The sequence below is a fragment of the Lactuca sativa genome, chromosome 7, assembly GCF_002870075.4.
Source record: "Lactuca sativa cultivar Salinas chromosome 7, Lsat_Salinas_v11, whole genome shotgun sequence".
Taxonomy (NCBI): domain Eukaryota; kingdom Viridiplantae; phylum Streptophyta; class Magnoliopsida; order Asterales; family Asteraceae; genus Lactuca; species Lactuca sativa.
The window spans coordinates 177,436,896-177,460,613 of NC_056629.2; the positions used below are offsets into that span (position 1 = coordinate 177,436,896).

At 38.8% G+C, this 23,718-nt stretch overlaps 1 protein-coding gene across 1 annotated transcript in view; it reads right to left on the reverse strand.

Moving 5' to 3' along the window:
* Positions 1-659: 659 nt before the first annotated feature.
* LOC122195072 (uncharacterized) overlaps positions 660-23,718 on the reverse strand; it is a 75,465-nt gene continuing 52,406 nt past the window's right edge. The window contains exons 2-9 of the mRNA XM_052765856.1: positions 4,847-5,060; positions 4,359-4,550; positions 4,086-4,195; positions 2,950-3,003; positions 1,695-1,790; positions 1,502-1,648; positions 1,325-1,381; positions 660-713 (exon numbers count right to left, since the gene is read on the reverse strand). Coding sequence (XP_052621816.1) covers positions 660-713; positions 1,325-1,381; positions 1,502-1,648; positions 1,695-1,790; positions 2,950-3,003; positions 4,086-4,195; positions 4,359-4,550; positions 4,847-5,060 — 924 coding nt within the window. The remainder of the gene's footprint in view (positions 714-1,324; positions 1,382-1,501; positions 1,649-1,694; positions 1,791-2,949; positions 3,004-4,085; positions 4,196-4,358; positions 4,551-4,846; positions 5,061-23,718) is intronic.

The window sequence follows — 23,718 nt, forward strand, 5'->3', positions numbered from 1 at the left end:
GTGTTTTTGTAATTCTTGAAAAATGTTGATTATGAATGTTCATGCTTACACTACTAGAAAAACAGCCTTTTACGACGCGCAATGTGTGTCGTAAAATGCTCAGACAACGCGCAAATGCGTGTCAAGGAAGGCCATGTCATAACGAGAGACGACACGCTTTTGCGCGTCATCTATTTACGACGTGCAATTACGACACGTATTTACGACGCGCATTTATGACACGCATTGTGTATCAAAGAAGATCCTGTCATAAAGGAAGATGACACTCATTTGCGTGTTGTACGCTTATGAAGCGCATTTACGACTTGCATTGCGTATCATTAAAGCCCCTGTCAAGAAAGGCCATGTCATAAATGAAGATGACACACATTTTTATGTATGATAATTTTAAATGTTTAAAAAATAATATTATTTACATATTTACTAATTTTCAAATTGAATTTGTATTTAATCTCATAATATAAAATAAAATATCATATACAAAAAATACAATCCATTACATAAAATTTAATGTCATACAAATAATCATTCCATGGAAAGATAAAACAAATCAATAGAAGTTGTAACAAAAATTTACAAACTAATTAGATACAAAAAATATGAAAAAAATATATCCTCAAATGCTTTTCAAAGTCTAATCTCCATGTTAGCTCTTCAACTCACTTCTCCGGTTTGTCCTTAGCTTCTCTAAGGGCTCCAGCATCTTTTGCAGCCTGTGACAACATATAGATCCCAGGTTGTAGCTTTTGATGTAATACAGTAACCATTATCCCATCTTATGTGGATCCCCTCACTTGGATATAGAAAGTCAAGCTCCATCACCTACACCAAAAACACATTAATCCACTCTCTAGTCATACTCAGAAAATACATTATTATTATTATAACTAGTATTATCATATAGCATTCAAATTTATCAAAAATAGAATTGTTTTCATATAAATCACATAGCTGGACATACATGCTACATACATCACTTATCTCGATTCCATGCTAATAAAAAAATATACAGGAACAGTAAGTATACCTTAGGTCTTAAATATTCATGGACCTGAAATGTTGAAACTGGACCAGAGTCCATTTTGATGTTCCATAACTTCACAACACAAACTAACACCCATATGACTTAATTTTATATGTTATAGAACAATAAATGTTGGATGAGTTGGTTTTTAAATGGACATGGTAGAAAGTATCTAATACAACATAAGAGGAACAAATCAGAAACCTTAAGGGTCATGTAATCACGACTTAGGAAATTTCGGATTACAATTAAATCAACACTTGTTGAACTGTTCTTGATGTCATCAACTTCATAATTTACCTCATTCTGATTTGTAAGTTGATCCACTGTGAAAAATTTGAACACATTAGCAAATTTCTAAGAAAAGATAAAACTGAAACACATATCAAAGAAAAATATAATTATAAATAAAAATTTTTTTGATACCATATCTAGAAGGTGGATATCAAGGGTATAATGGTAATTGTTCTATATTACTAAGAAACTGTCGAATCCAAATGCATCAGCATCAATATTAGAATAATAAAGTAAGTACAACAGCAAAGCAGAAAAGTACTTTTCCTCTTCTTGTCTAGCAATTGGATGCCCAGGCATAAGTATTGCCATCACTACCCCCTCTGCTTCCTACAAACAAATATCAAAAGTAAATAATAATTTATTAATGTCAAACATATTTGAAGAAAAAGAAGAGATTAAATATCTGGTCTTTAAGTATCACAGGAAGAACAACCAAAGAAACTTCATGCTGCAGGACATTATATGGCATCTGCATATTTTCATAGGCATACCATCAACCAAAACAAGTTTAATAAAAAAGAAAAAAAAACAGAGTGCTTAAGAATGTGAGAAGAAAATTACATTAACATGGGCCATCCCATATAAGAGCACTTCAGGGCAATGCTTAAAAGGGTATTCAAGCAGCAATCGAACAGACTTTGCAAGGCCTCATTCAGCCAGCTGGTATAAAACCTCCAAAAGATCAAGGCATAACCATGCATGATTTGCATACCCAGATTGAAACTTGGGAGTATTCCATCTATGTCGACAGTGGGACAAAAATAAAAATATCATGTCTAGATGATACAATCTTGAAATATATGAGAATATATGGAGATAAAGATGAATTAGAGGAGGCAATTTCAAACCATTTAAGTGAAAATGGGTCAATTTCAGTTATTTTCTATTGATAACATGTCAAATGGGTAAAATTAAAACTTTAGCTAGAAAGAAAACGGTTTAAAATTAAAAAAATTGGATAATTACTCCAAGCATAATTTTAATAAACCATATTATATAGGGTTATCACTAAATTTGCTAAAGAACTTTTCAAAATGTTTTCAAGCTGCCAATAAACACATTTTAGTTAAAAAAGGTAACCAACTCATGTTTTTTACATATATTTACCAATTATATCAGGTTGAACGTGTTTGCAACTTGAATACATTTTGAAACAATTCTTTCTCAAACAAATTCAGTGATAACTGATAACCCACCCTATTATATATTACAAGGGTTACTTGCATGAAAATAAAAGTTGATTAAGCTTTTATGCAATTATGCAATTCTCATGGTTAAATATAATAGTGAATTGTGATTTCTCCATCGAACAAGTTTCTTTATTTCAATGGAATGAAAATGAACCATTCCATTCCTTTCATGATTCCATCATACCAAACACTAGTGCTAGTGCTAGATTAGCTTAAGGCCTAAGAATTTTAAAACTTGAAAGTGCATGAAACATAAATTAGGTCTCAATCTCAACCTGCATCCGGATGAAGTGTAAATAAATGAAATTATTAGAATATATTCATATGAATGTAATGATTTAATTATATGGTGTTTAAGAAGACCTTTTTAGTCAATTCCTCTCGAAGCTCAGGAAGACCTTCATCTGCACCATATCGACTGATTGAAGGCTCTCACACAAGCTCTTTCATCTTTTCTAAAGCAGGTTTTGGTGGTTGCCAATACACAACACCCTGTTTTTTTTTAAGAAAAAACAATTATGAAATAAACAAAGATGTCTCTTTTCGGGAAATTTCAAATTTAATCACCTTTCATCATCGCCTTTAAAAACTTCAAATAAGGACCAAAATTGCAAGACAAAAAAACCTTTGGGACCAAAACAGTTATTTACTTTAAATTAAATTAAACAAACACCGTGAGTGAGAGTTTGCATTTGCTGTTGTTGTTGTTGTTGTTCCTTTTGCTGTTGTTGTTGCTGTTGTTCTTGAGGCTTCTGTTATTGTTCAAACAAAGCCAATTCCTCCGGTTTCTCCCACTGTATGTATTTCAACATATCAATCAATTTAAAAATAAATAAATAAATAAATAAATAAGAGTTAACTTGCTTTCGCCAGTTGTACTATTGTAGTAATACTTATATCCATCAGGGGACGTGTGCTCAGTCCAGTTACATTTCAAGGATGGCATGAGCGAAGCAGAATTAGGTTGTTGCAATCTAGTAGTAGGAGGAGGTTGATGAGGTGTGATAAGTTGCAGTTGTTGTTGAAGCTATGAGAAGGCTTGTTGAGACAACTGGTAACTCGCCTGTAAAGTTTGTTTTTGCTGAGTCAGCATCTGAGCGAGGGGTGAAGCTGACTGGTGGACAGGTGGCACCTGATAGTGATTTTGGGGTAACATTGTGTTGAAACCATGTGATAGTGTTTGACCACTGGAATTGGGTGCTCTTGTTGTTGACCAACTGGTCTTATGGTGTTGGAGGATGGAGGCTATGGTGATATATTTGAACTGAATGTGTTCATCTTAATTGGTCACTTCAATCAAGAATTAGAACCCACTTGTCAAATAAAAGAAAAAGAAAGAACTGAATGCGTTCATCTTAATCAGTCACTTCAATCAAGAATTAGTGCCCTAAATCATCGGGTCTCTAAGTGTAAGAAAATTAGTGCGATTTTGATGGGAACCAAAGTCCAAATTCACCCGTGGCTGATGAGTTTGAAGGGTTTGGGTTCTTAGAGGACTCGGTAGGCTGAGCCAAGTCCTTGTAAAGGCTATTTGAGGTCCAATGGTCTCCCTTCTTCCCACATGTCCTACATACCAGCAATACATCTCCTCTTTTCGACATTTGGGCTAATGGGTCTCCAGCTGCATTTGAGTCTTCAACTTTTGTACCTAAAAGACAAAACTTCGCATTCACAATCTGCATATCTAACAAGAATTAGAACCCACTTGTCAAATAAAAGAAAAAGAAAGAACTGAATGCGTTCATCTTAATCAGTCACTTCAATCAAGAATTAGTGCCCTAAATCATCGGGTCTCTAAGTGTAAGAAAATTAGTGCGATTTTGATGGGAACCAGAGTCCAAATTCACCCGTGGCTGATGAGTTTGAAGGGTTTGGGTTCTTAGAGGACTCGGTAGGCTGAGCCAAGTCCTTGTAAAGGCTATTTGAGGTCCAATGGTCTCCCTTCTTCCCACATGTCCTACATACCATCAATACATCTCCTCTTTTCGACATTTGGGCTAATGGGTCTCCAGCTGCATTTGAGTCTTCAACTTTTGTACCTAAAAGACAAAACTTCGCATTCACAATCTGCATATCTAACAAGCAGCAATGAAATTGAGATAGATTTCTAAGTTTTTAAATCGGTAGTGATTGACTATTGTCATGATGATTGATATGTGCATAGTGAATTGCAACTGAAACTGTTGATCTAGGCAATAAACCTGAAGTAGAGAACTAGGGCTAGATGTAAATAAAGTAATAAACTCTTCAACTACACATGCCTTAACAATTTCACATAAATAATTATAAAGGATTGTTACAATTATATGAAATTTCAGATCTAGGGATGACGTACCTGGAGCCCTTGGTCGCTCAAAGATGATTTCCTCGGTAGAAACCATGGTGAGTATGACTCCGACGTCCTCTTGAACGACATCACCGAACTTAGGCCAAGAACGCCTCTCCATGGCGCGCTTGCTCAGCCGAGCATTAGTGAGTTTACGGACGCATGTGGTGGTGGTAATCTTAACCCGATTACCTTCGTCGTTGAGTTTGTACTCAATAAACTTCTTCAACCCGTGTTCTTCGGGTCCAAACAAATAGTCATAGTCACCACCATAATCTTCTTCCTCCATGCGCCCCATCTGGGTTTTTGAGCCATGTCTGCGAAGCTGCTAGAATTGTTGCTGAGGGAAAATTAGGGTAGGAGATTCGAAGTGGTAATGTGAATAAGATGAAGATGTAATGAAGTCGGTTGTTGTGATTCTCTAGGCTTCAAAATTGATATATTTTTTCGATTCTTTCAAGTTTGAATCAGAATATGAGAAAGAGTTAGGGAAATCAAGAGTGCAATGCTCGTCCTTGTTAGGTTGAATGGTCGGGATTGCGAAGATGAAAGATAGAAAAGAGTAGAAAAGAACAAGGCGGGTTTTGGAAAATTTTGGGGATTTCGTTTTCCCAGGTTACCAAGAGACGCGCGTTTCATTGAAATTATAAAGTGACAGTTACACACGACGCACGTTTAAGATAAAGTGCCCTCCATGTTTTTTAATTTTTTTCTTGAGATGCCAATTTAAGGTCACGCATTAATGCGTGACGTAAATCCTTTAAATTTTTGTAGAGATGACACTATTTTAAGGCCACTCTCTGTTGTGTAACATAAATTACCGAGTGTCGTGGTTTGCGTGTCATTAAAGGCACATATTCTAGTAGTGTTATGAGTTTTGGTAGATCATAGGAATTATGTAAATTTTTTGTTAGTATAATTTTTGATCTCAATGAAATTGTATGGAGTCCATAACTTGTCCTCAAATTATGGATTACCAAGAGTTTTATGTTTCCTTGTTCATATGAGTTGTTTAGATTAATAGAAAAATTATGTGATAATGTGTTTTCAATCCAAATTAATCTAGAGTTAGTTCATAAAATATGTTTTTGTAACTTGTCTTCAAGTTATATGAAAAGTCATATTTATGAATGTTAAAACTCATAAAAGGTGTCATAGGTTACATAAAATTGAAGAGTCTTTTTCATTAAATGGTTTTATGACTCCATAACTTGTCCTCAAGTTATGGATGTTAAAAAGTCACTTCTTTAAAAGATGTCATTAAAGAATAAGGAGTTACATAAAATGAAGAGTCTTCATTTTAATGTACATTAAACTCATAAGTTATGAATATGAAAGGTTTTGAATAGTTTCACAACTTGCCCTAAAGTTTTGGAGTTTGTAAAGTCACCCCCCATGTACACTTTAATTCCAAACCTTAGAATTTTAAAAGTTAAAATTCAAACTTTATGGACTTCATTAAATTAATTAAAGTGTTTAATTAAAAGAGTTAATAATTCCATAAAGACATGGTTTAAGTTTAATTAAATTAAGAGTATAGTTTAATTAATAGATTAAACCACCAAGTATTTTAAATGTTTAAAATACACCCTTATACTATTATTATAATTTTAGTTATATAGATATGTATACGATAAAGTCAATCTTACCATTAGCAGGCCTCATTCACGAAGCCGGTTTATAAGAGGGTATAAGGTTACTGCCTATAAAATGACAGTTTAATGGTTGTCCACTCTCACTCACCGCTTCCTTGACTAGTGGAGGGTCATTAGCTGAACGGATAAGAAATGACTATAATTCTCCCTTCATTAAAAGTATAATGATAAATACTAAGTAACTAAATGCTTATAAATTCCCAATCTTAGTTACTTAGGAAAATGTGAAATAGGTGCTAACCCATGAAATTACACTTTGTACCTTACCAAGTCGTTTGTAAAGTGTGTGTGGCTAACCGGCATGCTAACAAGGGCTAGTAAGAGTGGCAAAGGGTAACTTGACTTTATTATAGATCGGTGGAGCGTGTGTGGTTAACCGGCACATCGATTAGGTGATAAAATTAAGGGTACCAAGTATATTTGCATGGTTATTCACACCTTGTTGTGATCCTCGGCATCCCAGTCACAAACTTGAGAGGGCACAATCGACATTCAAACATGCCATTGAAAGTTCAATGTATCTCAAAAGATCTAGGAGTTTCAAATTCAATTAAAACTTAATTATATTTCGTTTTTCATGGTGGAAATTGGTAAATCGTCATTTACCTACCTTCAACTATTTTATAACTCGGATTACGACATCCCCCTTTCGGTTACAAATAGGTTGTTGGGTCCTAGCCTTAATATTTCATATTGGGTGTTATATGAAGGACTTTAAATCAACTAACTTGAATTTCTCCCTTATAGATTTCTAGTTTAGACAACTATGGTCTTCCCAAGTCTTTAGGAACAAGTTTCCTAATGAAGATGATATCCCAAAAGGCAATCAAGGTGAAAGACTAATCCCTTTATTGAGCACCAATGGGATTGGAAATCATACTTCATTTCCTCCACCAATTCTCCCTAACCCACAAGTTTCAAGACTTGATAAGTTCTAAGTCACTCAATCCCTATTGGCAAACAAAGTCTATATGTGCTTAGGTCTTGGAGATTAAGTCACATATTGACAAGCCGGCAGAGTCGGGTGTCAATGTCTTAAGGAAAGTTGGCTATTGACTGGGTTATTTAGCCACTTCCTCATAACAGACTATAACATGACCCTTAATGATCTTACATGTTTTCTTGATGATGTTGAATCAACAATGATTTAGAGCATTGATAAAGCAAATTAGATTGGAGATCTACTTCCTAAACCTATTTGGACATTGACATTAGTAACATGGGAAGTCCAGAAAAACTTTCTCTTCCCGATTGAAAGGGACCGGCCATGGTTAAGTCGTTTGACCTAATGGTAAAGAGAAAGGTTAAGTCTGTGATAGTCCCGTGTACCATTTCCAAAGAGTCCATATGTTTCCTTTGCTAATAGGAGGGGTATTGGTTGCGAAGCTGTTGAATTTACCTGAAACCTCATAAGGATGGTAAAGTCAAAAGTTTGACTCTACTTCAGGTAAAGTCCGTTATCTAACTCTATTAAGTCTCTTTTGGAGATTCTTAGTACATGATGTAATGTAATTACATTTTTATGTTTTTGAAGAATCAAAGGAAGCTTAAAGAAAATGTGTGATGATTCTGATCGCATGGTTCTATGACCAGAATTTTAAGCCACTGCATAAGAGTTATGAGATATTGCTTAGGATTACATAACAAAAAAGTTTTCATATGAATTTGCATTGTAAGGATAAGTTGTCCGTAGTTTTTAAAGTAAAAGAAAAGTTTTGTTTTTATTTATTTTAAGTATCCTTACAAAGGCATTTGTGAAAAATTGTTGCTTATATGTTTCCATTGATAAGCAATATTGGAAAAAGAATTTGATTCTTTTGTTTGTGGTAATGTCATAATTCATCAAATAAGGAAAGATTATCATCACCCAAGTTTCAGTTGGATAGAAACTTGGAATCATGCAAGTTGTATTGTGTGATGAATGAGAATTTTCATCTTTGGCAAATTAAGACTAAGACCTTGTTCACATGTATGTGTGAGTCAAGTGAAGGACTAAAGGATTGGGTACATTTGGTTGTGTATTGGTCAGGTCCACCACAAAGGTTGATAAGCTTATTCGTTATGATTTACTAAATTTTAGTAAATATGATGATGCTTACAAGTTTAAGTGTAATTCTGAAACATTCGAAAAGTTCAATGTATGGCAGAATGAATAAGAAGAATCAAATAAGGCAGAAAGATAAAAGTTTCTCCAATCTGAAGAGATGGGAGACTACTTGTGTATCTTGTTTTATGATTGTATTAGTGATTATGGAACCATATCACAATTGATCCTCTAAGGACACCTTAGTGTATTTGTTGGCTAAGGAGAGGAATCATGAATTGTGGAAATAGTTAAATCAAAAGATAAATCATACTTCGTTCCAAAATCAAATCTTAGAGTCATACTCCAAGATTGAGCCTTGAGTGACTTAATCTTTAAAAAGTTCATAACACTTGTCAAATGTAGAGTAAGATGTTTCCTATTCTTGTACATTTGTAATTGGTAAGTTGTAATGTTTTGGATAAAACAAAGACCAACTTAGACCAATTGTGTGAAGTGTTTAACTTGATAAGAATCCGTACTAACTCTTGAATATTTGTTTTGCCCAAGAATGGTTCTTGACAAGAGAATCTTATATGTCAAAAGGATATTGGGAGTCTTAAAAGATCTTGAGATGGTTTCAAGAACTAATCAAGAGTATTGTTGATCACTAGCCCACGACTTGAGGTTTGTAACCTATCGTGTTAACATTTCTGGGTCTATTCCAATAAAAGTTGACTATGCTTGTGAGTTTTATGAGTTCTCAATTGTTTGCATAACAACCTAGAAGCAATGGTGGGCATTGTGCTACCAGTTGGCAAGAAATTAAGATTGAACAAATTCAGTCCATATGAGTTTGGATTTCTCACTAACCTTGTCTCATGATTATGGTTATGATAAATTCACATGGAGAGGAACACTTACACCATAAAATATAAGTATCATAAGGTTTCTCTTCGATTCATGAAAATGATGGTAAGGAAACTCTTTCACTAAGTATATTTTAAGTAGATAGTAGTTGTGATATTTGCATTCTCATGTCGTTAGTGGAGCGTGTTTGGTTAACCGACACACTAACTAGTGAGAATGGAAAAAGGTCTAGACAAACATGTGATCTATCTAACGAAAGGTGTATGATTTTGATAAAGTCTTATCAAAGCATCTAGTATCAGAAATCTGAACTTTTGTAAGAAAGTCAATAAAGTATTGTTTTTTCTAGAAGTCCAGCTGATTTCTAAGTACATGTCAAAGCTAGTGGGAGCATAAGTTTTATGCTAGTAAGATAATAATCATTATGCTAGTGGGAGAATGATTATTATATTAAGTGTTGCAAGTAAGCAATGTTAATTATAGAAAACAAAAGGTTTCAATTCACTTTGAAAAGTTGTTTTCTTATAATTAAGGGAGAGGATTTTATACTTCATCCCAATTATACAAGCTTAGATTGAGATTTTAATCAACTTCAGTCAAGGATATATATGAATGTTATGTTGGAATGGTTCAACGTAAGGAAATTCTATATATGTTGCGTTCCCAAAATTCGATTATGATTACGGCATACCTCTTCATAGTTCGAATTGTAAGAACATGGAAAATAAAAAATTTATAGCATGAATCGTGTCCTATATGCTTCGGGTATAGGTTTGATTACATGTGCTATAATCCGGTCTAAATTTTCCAAATGCCTGGGGCATTAAGATGGAAAAAGGAATAGAACTGGAAATGACTAAAATGATTAAGCAAATTGTCGAGGAAAATCTGAGGTTTACCAAAGATTGGTTGCTCATGGACAATTGGAAGTATAGAGTAAGGACTATATTGACATATTTTGAAAAAGAGGCAACTCTTTTTCAAAAGTGCTGGTCAAAATGGGAATATGGAAATGTTTCCATAGGTGGAAGTTATTCTTTGAATCTGTGTAAGATTAAAGAATTGAATGCAAAGAAGGATGTTCAAAGGAATGTACTTTGAATTTGAGACTTCATTTCCATGGAATTGCTTTCCATTGGAATACTTTGTAGTGTCTGTTGCCAAGTCTTTGTGACTTGTATGCATATTCATTACAAGAGGATCATTGCATATAAGTTTAGGATCTAACAAGATTACTGGTAAACGACAAGAATTAATCTAGAATTAATTAAGTGATCAAAAGAAGACTAATTAAATATGTGGGTTGATTGTGTAAATCATCCATACTTTTATAGTGGGCTAATGCTCCATGGATTATCAAGTTGGGCTAAAACCCATAGGATGCTCCATGGATGCTCCATGGTGTATTTGAACCCATGGATCCAAGGAAATGGAAAGCCATGACAATTAGGGTTTACCCTAATTATAACACACTATATAAAAATCTCTTTCTTGGGAAAATCGGCGACTAAGTGAATGTATGGAGGGCAAGCCGATTTTAGAAGTGTTCTAGTTTCTCTCATGGTTATTCCAAGTGTATTTGATGTTTTATGAACCATTTGAGGTGTCACATTTGGGGCACTAGGCTCACAAGCTACATGGAATCAAGCACCAACAAAGAGGTATGTAATTCTACTAGAATTTATATTATGTGTACTTTATATTATGCTAGTTAGAACAATACCTTGGAAAATGATATTTGCATGTATATTAGAGAAAACATAGATCCAAGGTATTTACGGTTGCATGTACACCATAGGAGTGTTAGAATGCTCAAAACCCAACACATTGTACATGCAATCACCAAGTTCGCTTTACCCCAAGCGAATGTTACAACCGATCTGCAGTCACTCATCACTTTCGACCTCTGTCGTCTACCCCTTACTACTCTCCATGTGCGTTGTGGACCTCCCCATGCCGACGAGCCGACCTACCCAGGTCGAAGTCATCAAGTGAAACCCATGACTACTCGAATGAAATCCATATAAAAATGAAATCCCAACCTATCTACCTTTCTCACAGACAGAGCCAACTCAAGCACAAGAGTCTGGTTCTACAGCAAAATTGAACTCGCTCAATTTCCACCTGATACTCAACTCATAACCCGAGATCAGAGGATCTAGTTTGTGCATTACACTTCAATCCTTCCAAATTGTGACAACCCCTTCCCTAAATCGGGATGTAACGATTCCTGACCATCACTGAGACCCCAGTCTCACACCTGATCCGGCCACCAGATTCTCAAAGTCCCAAATGACATGGCTACTTAAGCCTAAGAACACCTCCATGTCACACGCTGCCTAGTGAATGCAACGGCTCCCCGCATTCCCATAAAACTCTCTCACTGACTAGTGTATACTACGGATCCCCGTGGCATCCTAATACTCCTTGCAGACTAGTTAATGTTACGGCTCCCCATAGTATTACAATACCCTCTCTCTCTCACTAACTCATGGATGATATGGCTTCCCATAGTCTTACAATACCCTGTCTCACTGACTCATAGATGCTACGGCTCCCCGTAGTCTTAGAATACCCCCTCTCACTGACTCATGGATGCTATGGCTCCCCGTAGTCTCATAATAACCTCTCTTACTGACTCATGGATGCTACGGCTCCCCGTAGTCTCATAATACCCTCACTTCCTGACTCATGGATGCTACGGTTCCCCATAGTCTTACAATACTCTCTCTCGCTGACTCATGGATGCTACAGTTCCCCGTAGTCTTACAATACTCTCTCTCTCTCTCTCTCTCACTGACTCATGGATGCTACGGTTCCCGGTAGTCTTACAATTCTCTCTCCCACTCGCCATGGGCTCACCCCACGATTTACCCTAACTGTCCTAAGTGATTACTCCCACCCGGATCCATTCACTCTCTTATCATCCCACAATCTCTTCCTCAAGTCATCACTACACTGAGTTCACTAACTCATGCTTCGCAGCCCACCATAGATAGGTACACACACCTACCCAGATTATACACCACTACTCTTGATGAAAATTCCTGTAGACAAAGAACTTTCCTCAACAAAGTCACACCTTTAAACAATCCCATCTGGCTATAATTACTATTGATCTCATATTCGGAAATATAGTCGCTTCACGTTCCACTTGCCATCTGACACACCCAGATCTCATAGTAATCCAACAATTTAGGGCATCATACTCGGATACCTCGATACGTTATCACAAAATCTCATGATGTCTCACCACGACCATTGATCTTCGATTCACACAACTCAAACCCTTGAAGTACTTCCAACTCACGATTTGAAGTACGGAGGAATAGTCAATGACTGAGAACTTGTTGTCGACGATCCAAGGCCCCATTCTCTAATGATCAAGTCCATGCAAAAACTACTCATACCGACTCTGAATTTGATTCAAAATTCAATTGCTGCCCCTTCCGGTGTGTGGATATCAATCTACACCTCGAACTAACAAATCTCTTAACAATCGAAACTCGACCTCAATGATCCAATCATCTGGAAACTTTAATATCGGTGAACCCAGAAGGAACATTGATTGCAGAAGATTCCCGATCAATGGCTACCTGCCGTGAAAATACTCATTAATCCCTGAGCACATACAACATGCATCATCTCACTCTGCACCTTGCCTTGATTACCTCAAAACCTAAGTCTCATATATCCGGACTACAAATACCTATAACTAATTCTCGGAGCCGCAACTTCAACAGATAAATAATCCTCCCAATGTAAATACCCAGTTCTCCCACACTTAGGGTTCGAACCATCGCCACTTGGCATCTCACAAAAACCTCACTACGAACTGGCTCACTAGCTATACCATCCCCGCCTCTTGGGACGTACCAGACAACACTCGATGACTCCCAGGATAATGACCAATTAACTCCAAGTATCCCGAATCTCGGATGAAGACCTCAGAATCCTCTCCACGTGACTGCCTCTAGTCACCCCAAAATCTCATATCGACCTTTCACCGGACATCTTGATTGTCGTGAATTTGTTACGACTCTCTTCCTGAAAACTATAAACTATCAGCTTGGTGAGAGGAACAACAATCCTGGGGAAATCCCTGAAAATCTCCGGTAATAACTTGCCAGGCCAAGGAAACTCCTAATCTCGGATAGAGATCTTGGCACCTCCCACTGCATTACTGCCTTAATTTTGATTAGGTAAACCAAAGTACCGTTCTGATTGATGGGATGTCCCAAGAACTGGACCTCTCATAACAAGAAATCACGCTTGAAAAATTTAACATAAAGCCTCTCCATCCTCAACACCCCAAGAAGCTCCCTGAAATGTTCCTCATATTGTTCCCTGGTCTTCGAATATACCAGAATGTCATCAATGAAAACGATCACTGATCGATCCAACATGGACCTACACACCCGGTTCAAGAGATCCATGAACGTTGTCGGTGTTTGGTGAGCCCGAAGGTATCACCACGAACTCGTAATGCCTAACGAGTCTGAAAGGCCATCTTCGGAACATCCTCCTCTCAAACCCTCATCTGATGATATCCATATCTCAAATCAATCTTGGAAAACCAAGATGCCCCCTTCAACTGGTCAAAAAGATCATCAATCCCGGGTAACGGATACCGGTTCTTCACCCTTAACTTTTTCAACTCCCGGTAATCAATGCACATCCACTGTGAACCATCCTTCTTCTTGACAAAAAGGATCGGGGCTCCACATGGTGAACTACTCGGTCAAATGAACCCCTTCCCCAACAGCTCCTGAAGCTGAGAGGATAACTCCTGCATCTCGAGTGGCGCAAGACGATACAGTTCCTTGGTGATAGGTGTCACCCATGGAATCAGATCAATCCGGAACTCCACTTGCCTCTCCGGAGGTACACTCGGTAACTCCTCAAGGAAAACATTATAAACGTCACATACTACCGGAACATCGGAAAAAGAAATTTACCCATTCTTCACAACCTGAGTATCCACCACATATGCCAGAAAACCCATACACCTATGCTGCAAACTCTGTCTTGCCCTGGCGGCAGAACAAAAAGTTGATCTCGATCTAGTACTCTCTCCATAAATAGTAAGCACTCCACCACTTGAGTCTCAAACCATCACTAGCTAATGCTCGCAATCAATCAATGCCCCAAATCGGCTCAACCGATCCATGCCCACTATAACATAGACACCCCCCATCGCTATCAGCACCAGATCAATTGGAAACTCGACACCAAAAATCTCCAAAACACGGCCACGATAGACATCGGTTGCAAAAACCACGTGCTTATCAGCCATGGAAACCCTCAATGGCCGCCTCAAGGCCTCGCACCTGATGCTAAAATAATGACTAAAGGATAAAAACACAAAGGATTTGTAACATCCGGATTTCCAGGTATCATAATTTGAATATTTATTTTGAGATAAGGAGAGGGACTCGACGAGTTAGCGCCTAAACTTGTCAAGTAGGATCGCAACAGATGACTCGGATTAATGAATGGACTCGACGAGTCGGTGAGTCGACTTGACGAGTTCACGCTGTGGACAGAAACCCTAAATCTTTGGGCATGTGCCCTATTTAAAGGTCCTTATGGCCTTCATTTGCAGCCACCCTTCCAGAAGAAAGAACCCTAGCAAGCTTAAGCGTGTGAAGTGAGAGAAAGAGCCATCTTGAGTCATTTGCTGTGATTTTGCTAAGGATGAGAGGTGATCCGACAAGAAGGACCAGAGGAGTTTTTTATTCTGAGACATTCAAACAAGGAGGCTTCACTTTGAGGTAGCAATTCGAACCTTCCTTTCTTTATTGTGTAGATTTCTTGAATCTGGGGTTTCTTTACCCTTTCTTGAGTTGGAATAAGAAGCATGAGGAGTCCCAGAGTGGAATAGACCTTAGATCTGGACCTTGAGAGGTCCAGAGAGTCCCGATAGTCCAACTTTATGCAGTTCCATTGGAGTTTTGAATCTTGGTTGTCATATTAAGAGCTAATTCATCAAATAGAGCCATATGAGTGTTGCATGAGCATAAAGATTGGACCTTTACGTGACTTTTGAGTGTTAAAAGGTCATATCTATAAGTTAGAGAAACAGATCTGACGTCAGGAGGTCGAATAAGTATGGCCATGGAGGAAACTTGTCGAGTCCATGAGCGAATTCGCCGAGTTGGATCGGGTTGCCCCGTGAATCGTGACCAGTGGTAACCTGTCAAGTTGGGAGGTTAAATCGATGACTCGAGTGAGGCCTTAGAAGGATTTAGAGGATATACATGAACTCACCAAGTCCCACGAGTGAACTCGGCGAGTCCGGTCAAAGTTGGACCGTTGACTGAGTTGACTTTCGTTGACTTTTAGTGTTTGGTCAACATTTGGAATTTTGGGTCTTGGAGGGGTAAAATGGTCTTTTACCCTTCTGAGGGATTATAGGGGGGATTAATCTAGCCTTTTAGAGTCGTTGTTAATTAGAGGAAATTTTTTTATGTGATTAGGCGGAGGTTAGATCAGTATTTCGAGTTCGAGATTATCCGAGTTACCCGAGGTGAGTCTTCTCACTATACATTACCTAGAGTGGTACCTATGTGTAGAAAGGAGGGTCTTATGTGTTATGTGTATGTATGAGATTATGCGCCTTGTGATATATGTATGCTATGTGATATTAGACCGGGCTGGACGGTCCAACGATTTAGACCAGGCCGGAGGGTCCAACGATTTAGACCGGGCTGAAGGGTCCAACGAGCTAGACCGTACCGTAGGGTCCAACGAGCTATGGGACTGGAGGGTCCTTCTAAGACACATTGACCGGAGGATCTTACCGAGTTATAGCCTCGAGTGGCTTATGTGTTGTATGTGGTATTTTGGTGAACTCACTAAGCATTTATGCTTACCGTGTTATGTGATATGTGTTTCAGGTACTAGCGAGGATCATGGGAAGGCACCGACATAATCTGTACACACTGGCAAAAAAGTTGTTTGAGATTCTGGGATTTGTTATTCTTATGACATTTGAAATTTATGAGATTTTGAGAACTATTATATGAGTTATGTTTGTTTTAAAAATGAAAAATTGTTTTAAATTTTCACGTCATTACAAGTTAGTATCAGAGCCTTGGTTTGAGGGATTCAGATGCACCTCCGGGCGTATCTAAACTCAAACTGAGGATTTGAGAAGGTTTTTCATCAAAAGGAGCAATTTTTCTAAAAGAGTAAAGGATTTTGAGAAAAGCAGAAAGGAGCAGTGTGCCGATCAGCCAGCGCCCGAACAGTGATTTCCAAAAATTCCCTTACATTATGTGTTATGAGATATAATGTGATGTTCTATGCATGCTAGAGTAGGCTAGGTATTCATATTTAGGACTAGAGTGGCCTGATTTGTGATGGCTTAGCCTAGGAGATTACTGCTGCTATGAGATACTTCGAGAGTGAGTAGGTAGCAGTGAGGAGCTTAGGAGGGGTCTACTGGAGGGTAGCCTATGTTTAGCGAGATATAGAGTACTTGTGATCTGGGATCCTAGGAGGAGGACTTGGGGTGAATACTGATGTGGTGTGGAAGGTAGTATAGGGCCCGTACTACTAGAAACATCGGGTCGGTGAGCATTCCAAGTAAGAATCCTTAAGGTACTAAGGAACAAGTAGGGGTGAGTCATCGAGTGTGAGTATACTTGAGAAAGTCTCTGATTTCTTTTGTGTTATGTTTCAGAGACATCATGGTTGGTACACGCCACACACCTGAGAGCAGCGACGTTAGTGATGAGGAGATTCGTCGGATGATACATGAAGAGGTGGCCGCGGCGATCCGGGAGGCCATCCCAGAGATGTTTGGGTCTATCAAGACCATGCTGATTGAGACATTTGACAAGAGATATGTTGTTGTTACTGAGGCGGCTGTTGCTACAGCCACTGGAGCTGTCACTGTCACGAGGCCACAGGGGGTGACTCGTTGCTATACCGAGAGTTCAGCAACACAAAGCCACCAGAGTTTGATGGGACTCGGGATCCGATAGTCGTGATGAGGTGGATCTCTGACATTGAGGGATGCTTCTACACTTGTTCTTGTCCGGAGCATTTGAGGGTACAAATCGCGTTGAACCAGCTTCGCTTGGGAGCGAAGGACTGGTGGAAGTTTTTGACGGCTGATTTCACTCTTGTGGAGATTACAGTGGTGACCTGGGAGAGGTTCACCACCATGTTCCGCGATGAGTATTTTCCCCAAGTGGAGAGGGAACTGTTGGCACATGAGTTCTTGTCCCTCAAGCAGGGAACTGATTCAGTGACAGTGATTACGAGGATGTTTCATGAGAGGGCGTTGTTTTTCCATGAGCACGTGTCGACCGAGCAGGCAAGTATGAGCCGATATCTGAGCATACTGAGGAGAGTCATTCGTGAGTTCATGGCGAACTCGACATACCAGACATTTTTTGAGCTTTAGGAAAATGCCCGGAAGAGGGAGATTGAGCTGGAGACTCAGGCCAGGGAGGAGGTCGAGTCTTAGAGGAGGGACAAGCGACCGGCACAGTTGCAGCCGGCAGCCAAGCGGGAAAAGCCCGCTGATTCGAGATCTAGGGGACATAAGTGCTGCACTTGTGGGAAGTGCGGCAAGATCCACGAGGGAGTATGTAGAGCAGGGGTGTGCTACAAGTGTGGCAAGGAAGGGCATTTCACGAGGGATTGCCCCAAGGGGTTTGCAGTTTGCTTTCACTGCAACTAGACTAGCCATCAGAAGGCCGAGTGCCCACAGCTGCTTCAGGGGTCAGCACATGGATCTGCACCTGCTGCTAGATCTACCGAGGTCCGGCTACTAAAGGCCGAGGCACCGAAGGTGAAGGGAGCGCCTTTCAGTTGACAGCGGAGGAGGTCCGCGCAGCGCCCGACGTTGTGGCTGGTATGTATTCTTTTATTTTCTCCTTCTGAGTTGAGATATTGTGCTTATATTGTGGTATGCATAGGTACTTTCCTTGTGAATTCTGTACCTACTTTGGTGTTGTTTGACTCGTGTGCGAGTCGATCATTCGTGTCATTAGCATTTAGTCAACACATCAGTATCCAGCGAGAGGCATTGAGTCGACCTCTGCGAGTTTCTGTAGCTGCCGAGTGAGCGTTTTTTTCTACTGATGTTATTCGAGGATGTATACTCGATATTTTCGGTTTTGAGTTTCCGACAGATTTGGTACCGATTGCAATGGGGGATGTCTGTGTCATTGTGGGCATGGACTGGTTGACCCGATTTGGAGTTGTTATCAACTGCGAGTGTCAGTTGGTGACCATACGAGACCCTAGTAGGGGAGTACTTACGATGTATGGCGAGGGTACCCGATTTGGGTCAACATTTTGCTCGGCTGCCAGAGCAAGGCAGAGTCTATAGCAGGGTGGTAGAGGGTTTGTAGCCTATGTGATGGATACACGAGTTGCCACAGAGAGGCCGAGTTCTGTCGATGAGGTCCCGATAGTGCGTGAGTTCCCGGATGTTTTCCCCGAAGAGTTATGGGGTGTGCCTCCGGAGAGGCAGGTGGAGTTTCATATTGATTTGGTTTCGGGAGCAGCGCCTATTGCCAAGGCACCCTATCGCCTTGCACCACCAGAGATGCAGGAGTTATCCTCACAGCTTCAGGAGCTGCTGGGGAAGGGATTCATTCGACTGAGTAGCTCGCTGTGGGGAGCGCCGATCCTTTTTGTCAAGAAAAAGGATGTTTCACACCGGATGTGTGTTGATAACCAGGAGCTGAACAAGTTGACGGTCAAGAACCGTTATCCGCTACCAAGGATTAACGATCTATTCGATCAGTTGCAGGGTGCACCTTGGTTCTCCAAGATTGACTTGAGGTTTGGATATCATCATATGAGGGTGCAGGATGAGGATATCCCGAAGACGGCGTTTAGGACTCATTATGGGCATTACGAGTTCGTGGTGATGCCTTTTGGGCTCACCAATGCACCAGCAGCGTTCATGGATCTCATGAATCGAGTGTGCAGGCCGATGTTGGATCGATCAGTGATTGTGTTCATTGACGATATTCTAGTGTATTCGATATCTAGAGAGCAGCAAGAGGAGCATCTGAGAGAGATCCTTGGAGTGTTGACATCGGAGAGGCTTTATGCCAAACTCTCCATGTGTGATTTCCGGTTACGAGAGGTCCATTTCTTGGGACACCTCGTTAATCAGAATGGGATATTGGTCGATCCGGCCAAGATTGAGGCGGTTATGAGTTGGGAGGTGCCGAGATCCCCCACCGAGATCATGAGTTCTCTGGGGTTGGCCGGCTATTATCAGAGATTTATCAGGGATTCCTCCAAGATTGTCGTTCCTCTCACCAGATTGACCTGGAAGGTCGTTGCTTTTATTTGGGGTCCCGAGCAGCAGACCTCATTTGAGACTCTTCGCTAGAGATTATGTAAAGCCCCAGCATTATCCCTTCCGGAGGGAATGGAGTATTTTGTGGTGTACTGTGACGTGTCTATATCGGGGTTGGGAGCGGTGCTTATGTAGAGAGGGCATGTGATAGCATATGCGTCGAGGCAGCTGAAGCCTCATAAGACGAGGTATCCCACCCATGATTTGGAGTTGGGGGAAGTGGTTTTCGCCCTCAAGATATGGGGCCATTATTTGTATGGGGTTCGGTGTACCATATACACGGACCACAAGAGTTTGAAGTATTTGATGGATCAGCCCAACCTGAACATGCGCCAGAGGAGATGGTTGGATGTGGTAAAGGATTATGACTATGAGATCCTGTACCACCCGGGCAAGGCTAACGTGGTAGCTGATGCTCTGAGCTGCAGGGCGGAGAGTGCCCCTGTTGATGGGTTATGGTCATAAGACATCCTATGTCCTCATACAAACCCTAATGCTTGGATATAGGTTTCTCTATTGTACATGCAAGTTATCCAAGGCTATAAACCCTAATGCTAGCATATGGGAATCGATATTAACATATAATTAGGTTTAAGATATTACCTTGATTGTTATGTAGCAATAACAATCCCAAATCTCCTTGAATTGACTTTAGAAGGCTTAGAGTCACAAGTGTCACTCCTCTAATGGCTTACAAACACCAAGAGCAAATGGAGAAGGTATAAAGAGAGAGGAGAGGTATAAGATTTCATCCCTAAGATGCCTTGGGAAGGTCTCGGTCGAAATCATGAGCCAAAGGGGTGTTTATATAGGTGTAGAGATAAGGTTTCAGTCCTTATCCTTATCTAGTTGCTTGTTCACCAAGCAACCCATAAGATAAGCCTTGAATCCTTATCATAGTCGAACTCTAAGGCCCTTATCACCTCAAATTCGTCCAACCTATCCTTAAGATAATCCTTACCTTATTTTGTAACTATCACATAATTACAATTCAGCCCCTCTAGTTTAATTAATTACATTTGATCACAAAATTAATTCTTAATTAATTATTGACCAATATTAATTAAAATAATATGATTTCTCCTTTAATATATTATTCTTATAACATATTAATAAATCATAATAACCTCTCTCTTTATTTATTTCTCCAATCAAGTTGCTTTGGTGAAGGCAACCCAAAAGGACCATGCACCATCGGGTCAAGTACATACCAAAATAGTTATGGACTTAGACACTAATCCAACAGTCTCCCACTTGGATAAGTCTAATAACTATTATGCGTATGACTTCAGATCCTGATCTGCAATCGTAGCTTTCCAAAGCCGCTGTCAACTCTGATCCTATCAGATACGCGTGTCCTTAGATAAGGGATCCTATATTCCTCCATTCTAGATATCATATGAGATATGATTTCAAATCATTCTCTTTGTACTATATCTTGATTCCTGATTTATGAAGACTGACTAATTGAACAAATCAAATTAGCCCTAGCTCGGCCGAGCATTTACGTTTGTCATCACTAAACCATCGAGGGGCCCAAAGATATCGCTTTTATCCTACTTTGGATAAAAGGAATGGATAAACTTTGATTCAATGCTCGCTTGCACTTACTCACCGAATCACACACAACAATCTATTTTATAACACCAAGTTACTAGTGCGTTTACACATTATCAAAGTGCAACCGATTCGCAAGAAACAACTCACACATCTCGGTTTCAAGAATATAAGATATTATCGTCTCACCAATCACTCGTGATACAATTCATGAAGTGATCCAAGTGAGCGTGGGTTTAATCCAATGCTCAAATCATATTCATAAGCACTCATGAACGTTGCAACAAACATTTGCTTATGTCTAATACTCTTTTAGACAATCCACACACCAATTCACGACAGTCTTCATTCATATCTACTTCCAACATATGAATGACTGTGGCCCGTTTGAATAATTTGACTGTTCTTAACCAATTAAATTATTCTGGAAGTCAAAACATGCAAATGTGAAACACAAGAATAATACTAATCCCATATGGCCTCAAACCTTTGAGCATAAATAAAATACCTTTTATTTATCACCGTATTGATTACTCATTATTTGTCATTTCGGGTAATCAACTTCTTACTTGAATTATTACACTTGTCCCATGCTCCTAGCATGCACACAATGTTTACCTATGGTTCTTACTTTGTGAAATAGATCACATTGAACACATTTCCAATCATTCTCATTTCACAACTCCAAATCCTTTTTCCATAAGTGAAAGAATATCAAATTCTTGTTACTTATAGAATATGCTAGATTCTAACATTCTATGCAACTTATCCTTTCGTAATGTCACTGCACCAAAGTCACAAAGACTATTGCCAATGATATTACAAAGTCTTTTATCGGAAATTGTTACAAGAAAATTCCTTAGATATGATGTCTCTCACTCAAAGTACATTCCTTTGAACATCCTTTTGCATTAAAGTTTCTAATCTAGACATAGATTTTCAATATTCAATTCCCAATATGGACACGCTTCCATATTTTCCATATGACAACTCATTCTTAATAGAATCTTATCTATTCATAATAATGTCGATATGGTCCATCCATTATGGAAACATTTCCATATTTTCCAATACTATACTTCCAACTACTCACAAGCGACCAATCCTCGTCGAACTTTGGATTGTCCTTTGATAGTTGTTTAATTATTTTAGTCAAAAACGATTCTAGTCCTTTTTCCCTCTAAATGCGCTAGACATTTGGAAAATTTTAGAATGGTCAAACATTAAGGCATTTGCAATCGATCCTATACCCGAAGCGTATGGGACACGACGCATAATGTTTTATTTGCTATGTTCTCAAAATTCGAATTGTGAAGAGGAATGCCGTAATCATAATCGAAATTTTAAGAACACACTATGTACCTTTGACTAAATTTATTAACATTTCTCAATCTAAGACTTTAGATTTGAAATGAAGCACGATATTCTCTCCCTTAATTATAGCAAAACATCTTTTCAACTCTTACAACTTTGCAAAGTATGACTCTTGTTTTTCTATAATTAATATTGCCAACTTGCAATATGTGCCTTAATAATCATACAATCATAACATTTATGCTCCCAGTATCATGATGATTATTATAAAACATAACACTTATGCTCCCACCAGCTTCGACATGTACTCATAAATATCTTAACTTTCAGAAAAACAATGCTTATTGAATTTCTTAGGTTCATGTTTCTAATACTTAGTGCTTTGATAATCTTTTATCAAGGCTTCTTGAACTTATACACCTTTGCCTTCGATAGTTCATATGTGTGGCTAAACAATTAAGACTAATTGCCAAACCTCACAATTCAAGTTATGGAAAGGGATACTGTAACCACGATTGAATTCGAGAATGCAATTTTACTATCTTCATAAAATCTTTCTTAGTGAAAGCATTTCCTCACAATCATTTTCATGAAGGAGGAAATCTTATGACACTTAGATTTAAACGGTGTATGTGTTCCTATCCACATGAATTTGTTAAAACCAAAGTTTACGACAAATTCAAACTCATATGGACCGAACTTTCTTAATCTTGATTTCTTGCCTTATGGTAGCACAGCTGCCCACCATGTCTTCCAAGTAGTTAAGCATCTCACTCTTTCCTATCAATGTACCTTTCATTGATTAAGGTGCCTTGCCTTTTATGCATTCAAAATGAGAACTCATAGAACTCACATGCATAATTTACTCGATTGGATTGGCACAGAAACAAAATAATGTCATCATAATAGGTTGTTAACCTCAATTCGTGTGCTAGTGATGATCGATAAGGTTTAATTGATTTGTTCTTGAAACCTTTCAAGACCATTAAGACTCCCACTGACTCCTTGACATATAAGATTCTCTTGTTAATAACCATTTCTTGACAAACAAATATTCAAGAGTTAGTGTAGTTTTTATCAAAACACTTCATAAATTGGTCCTAGTTGGTCTTTGTCTCATCCAAGA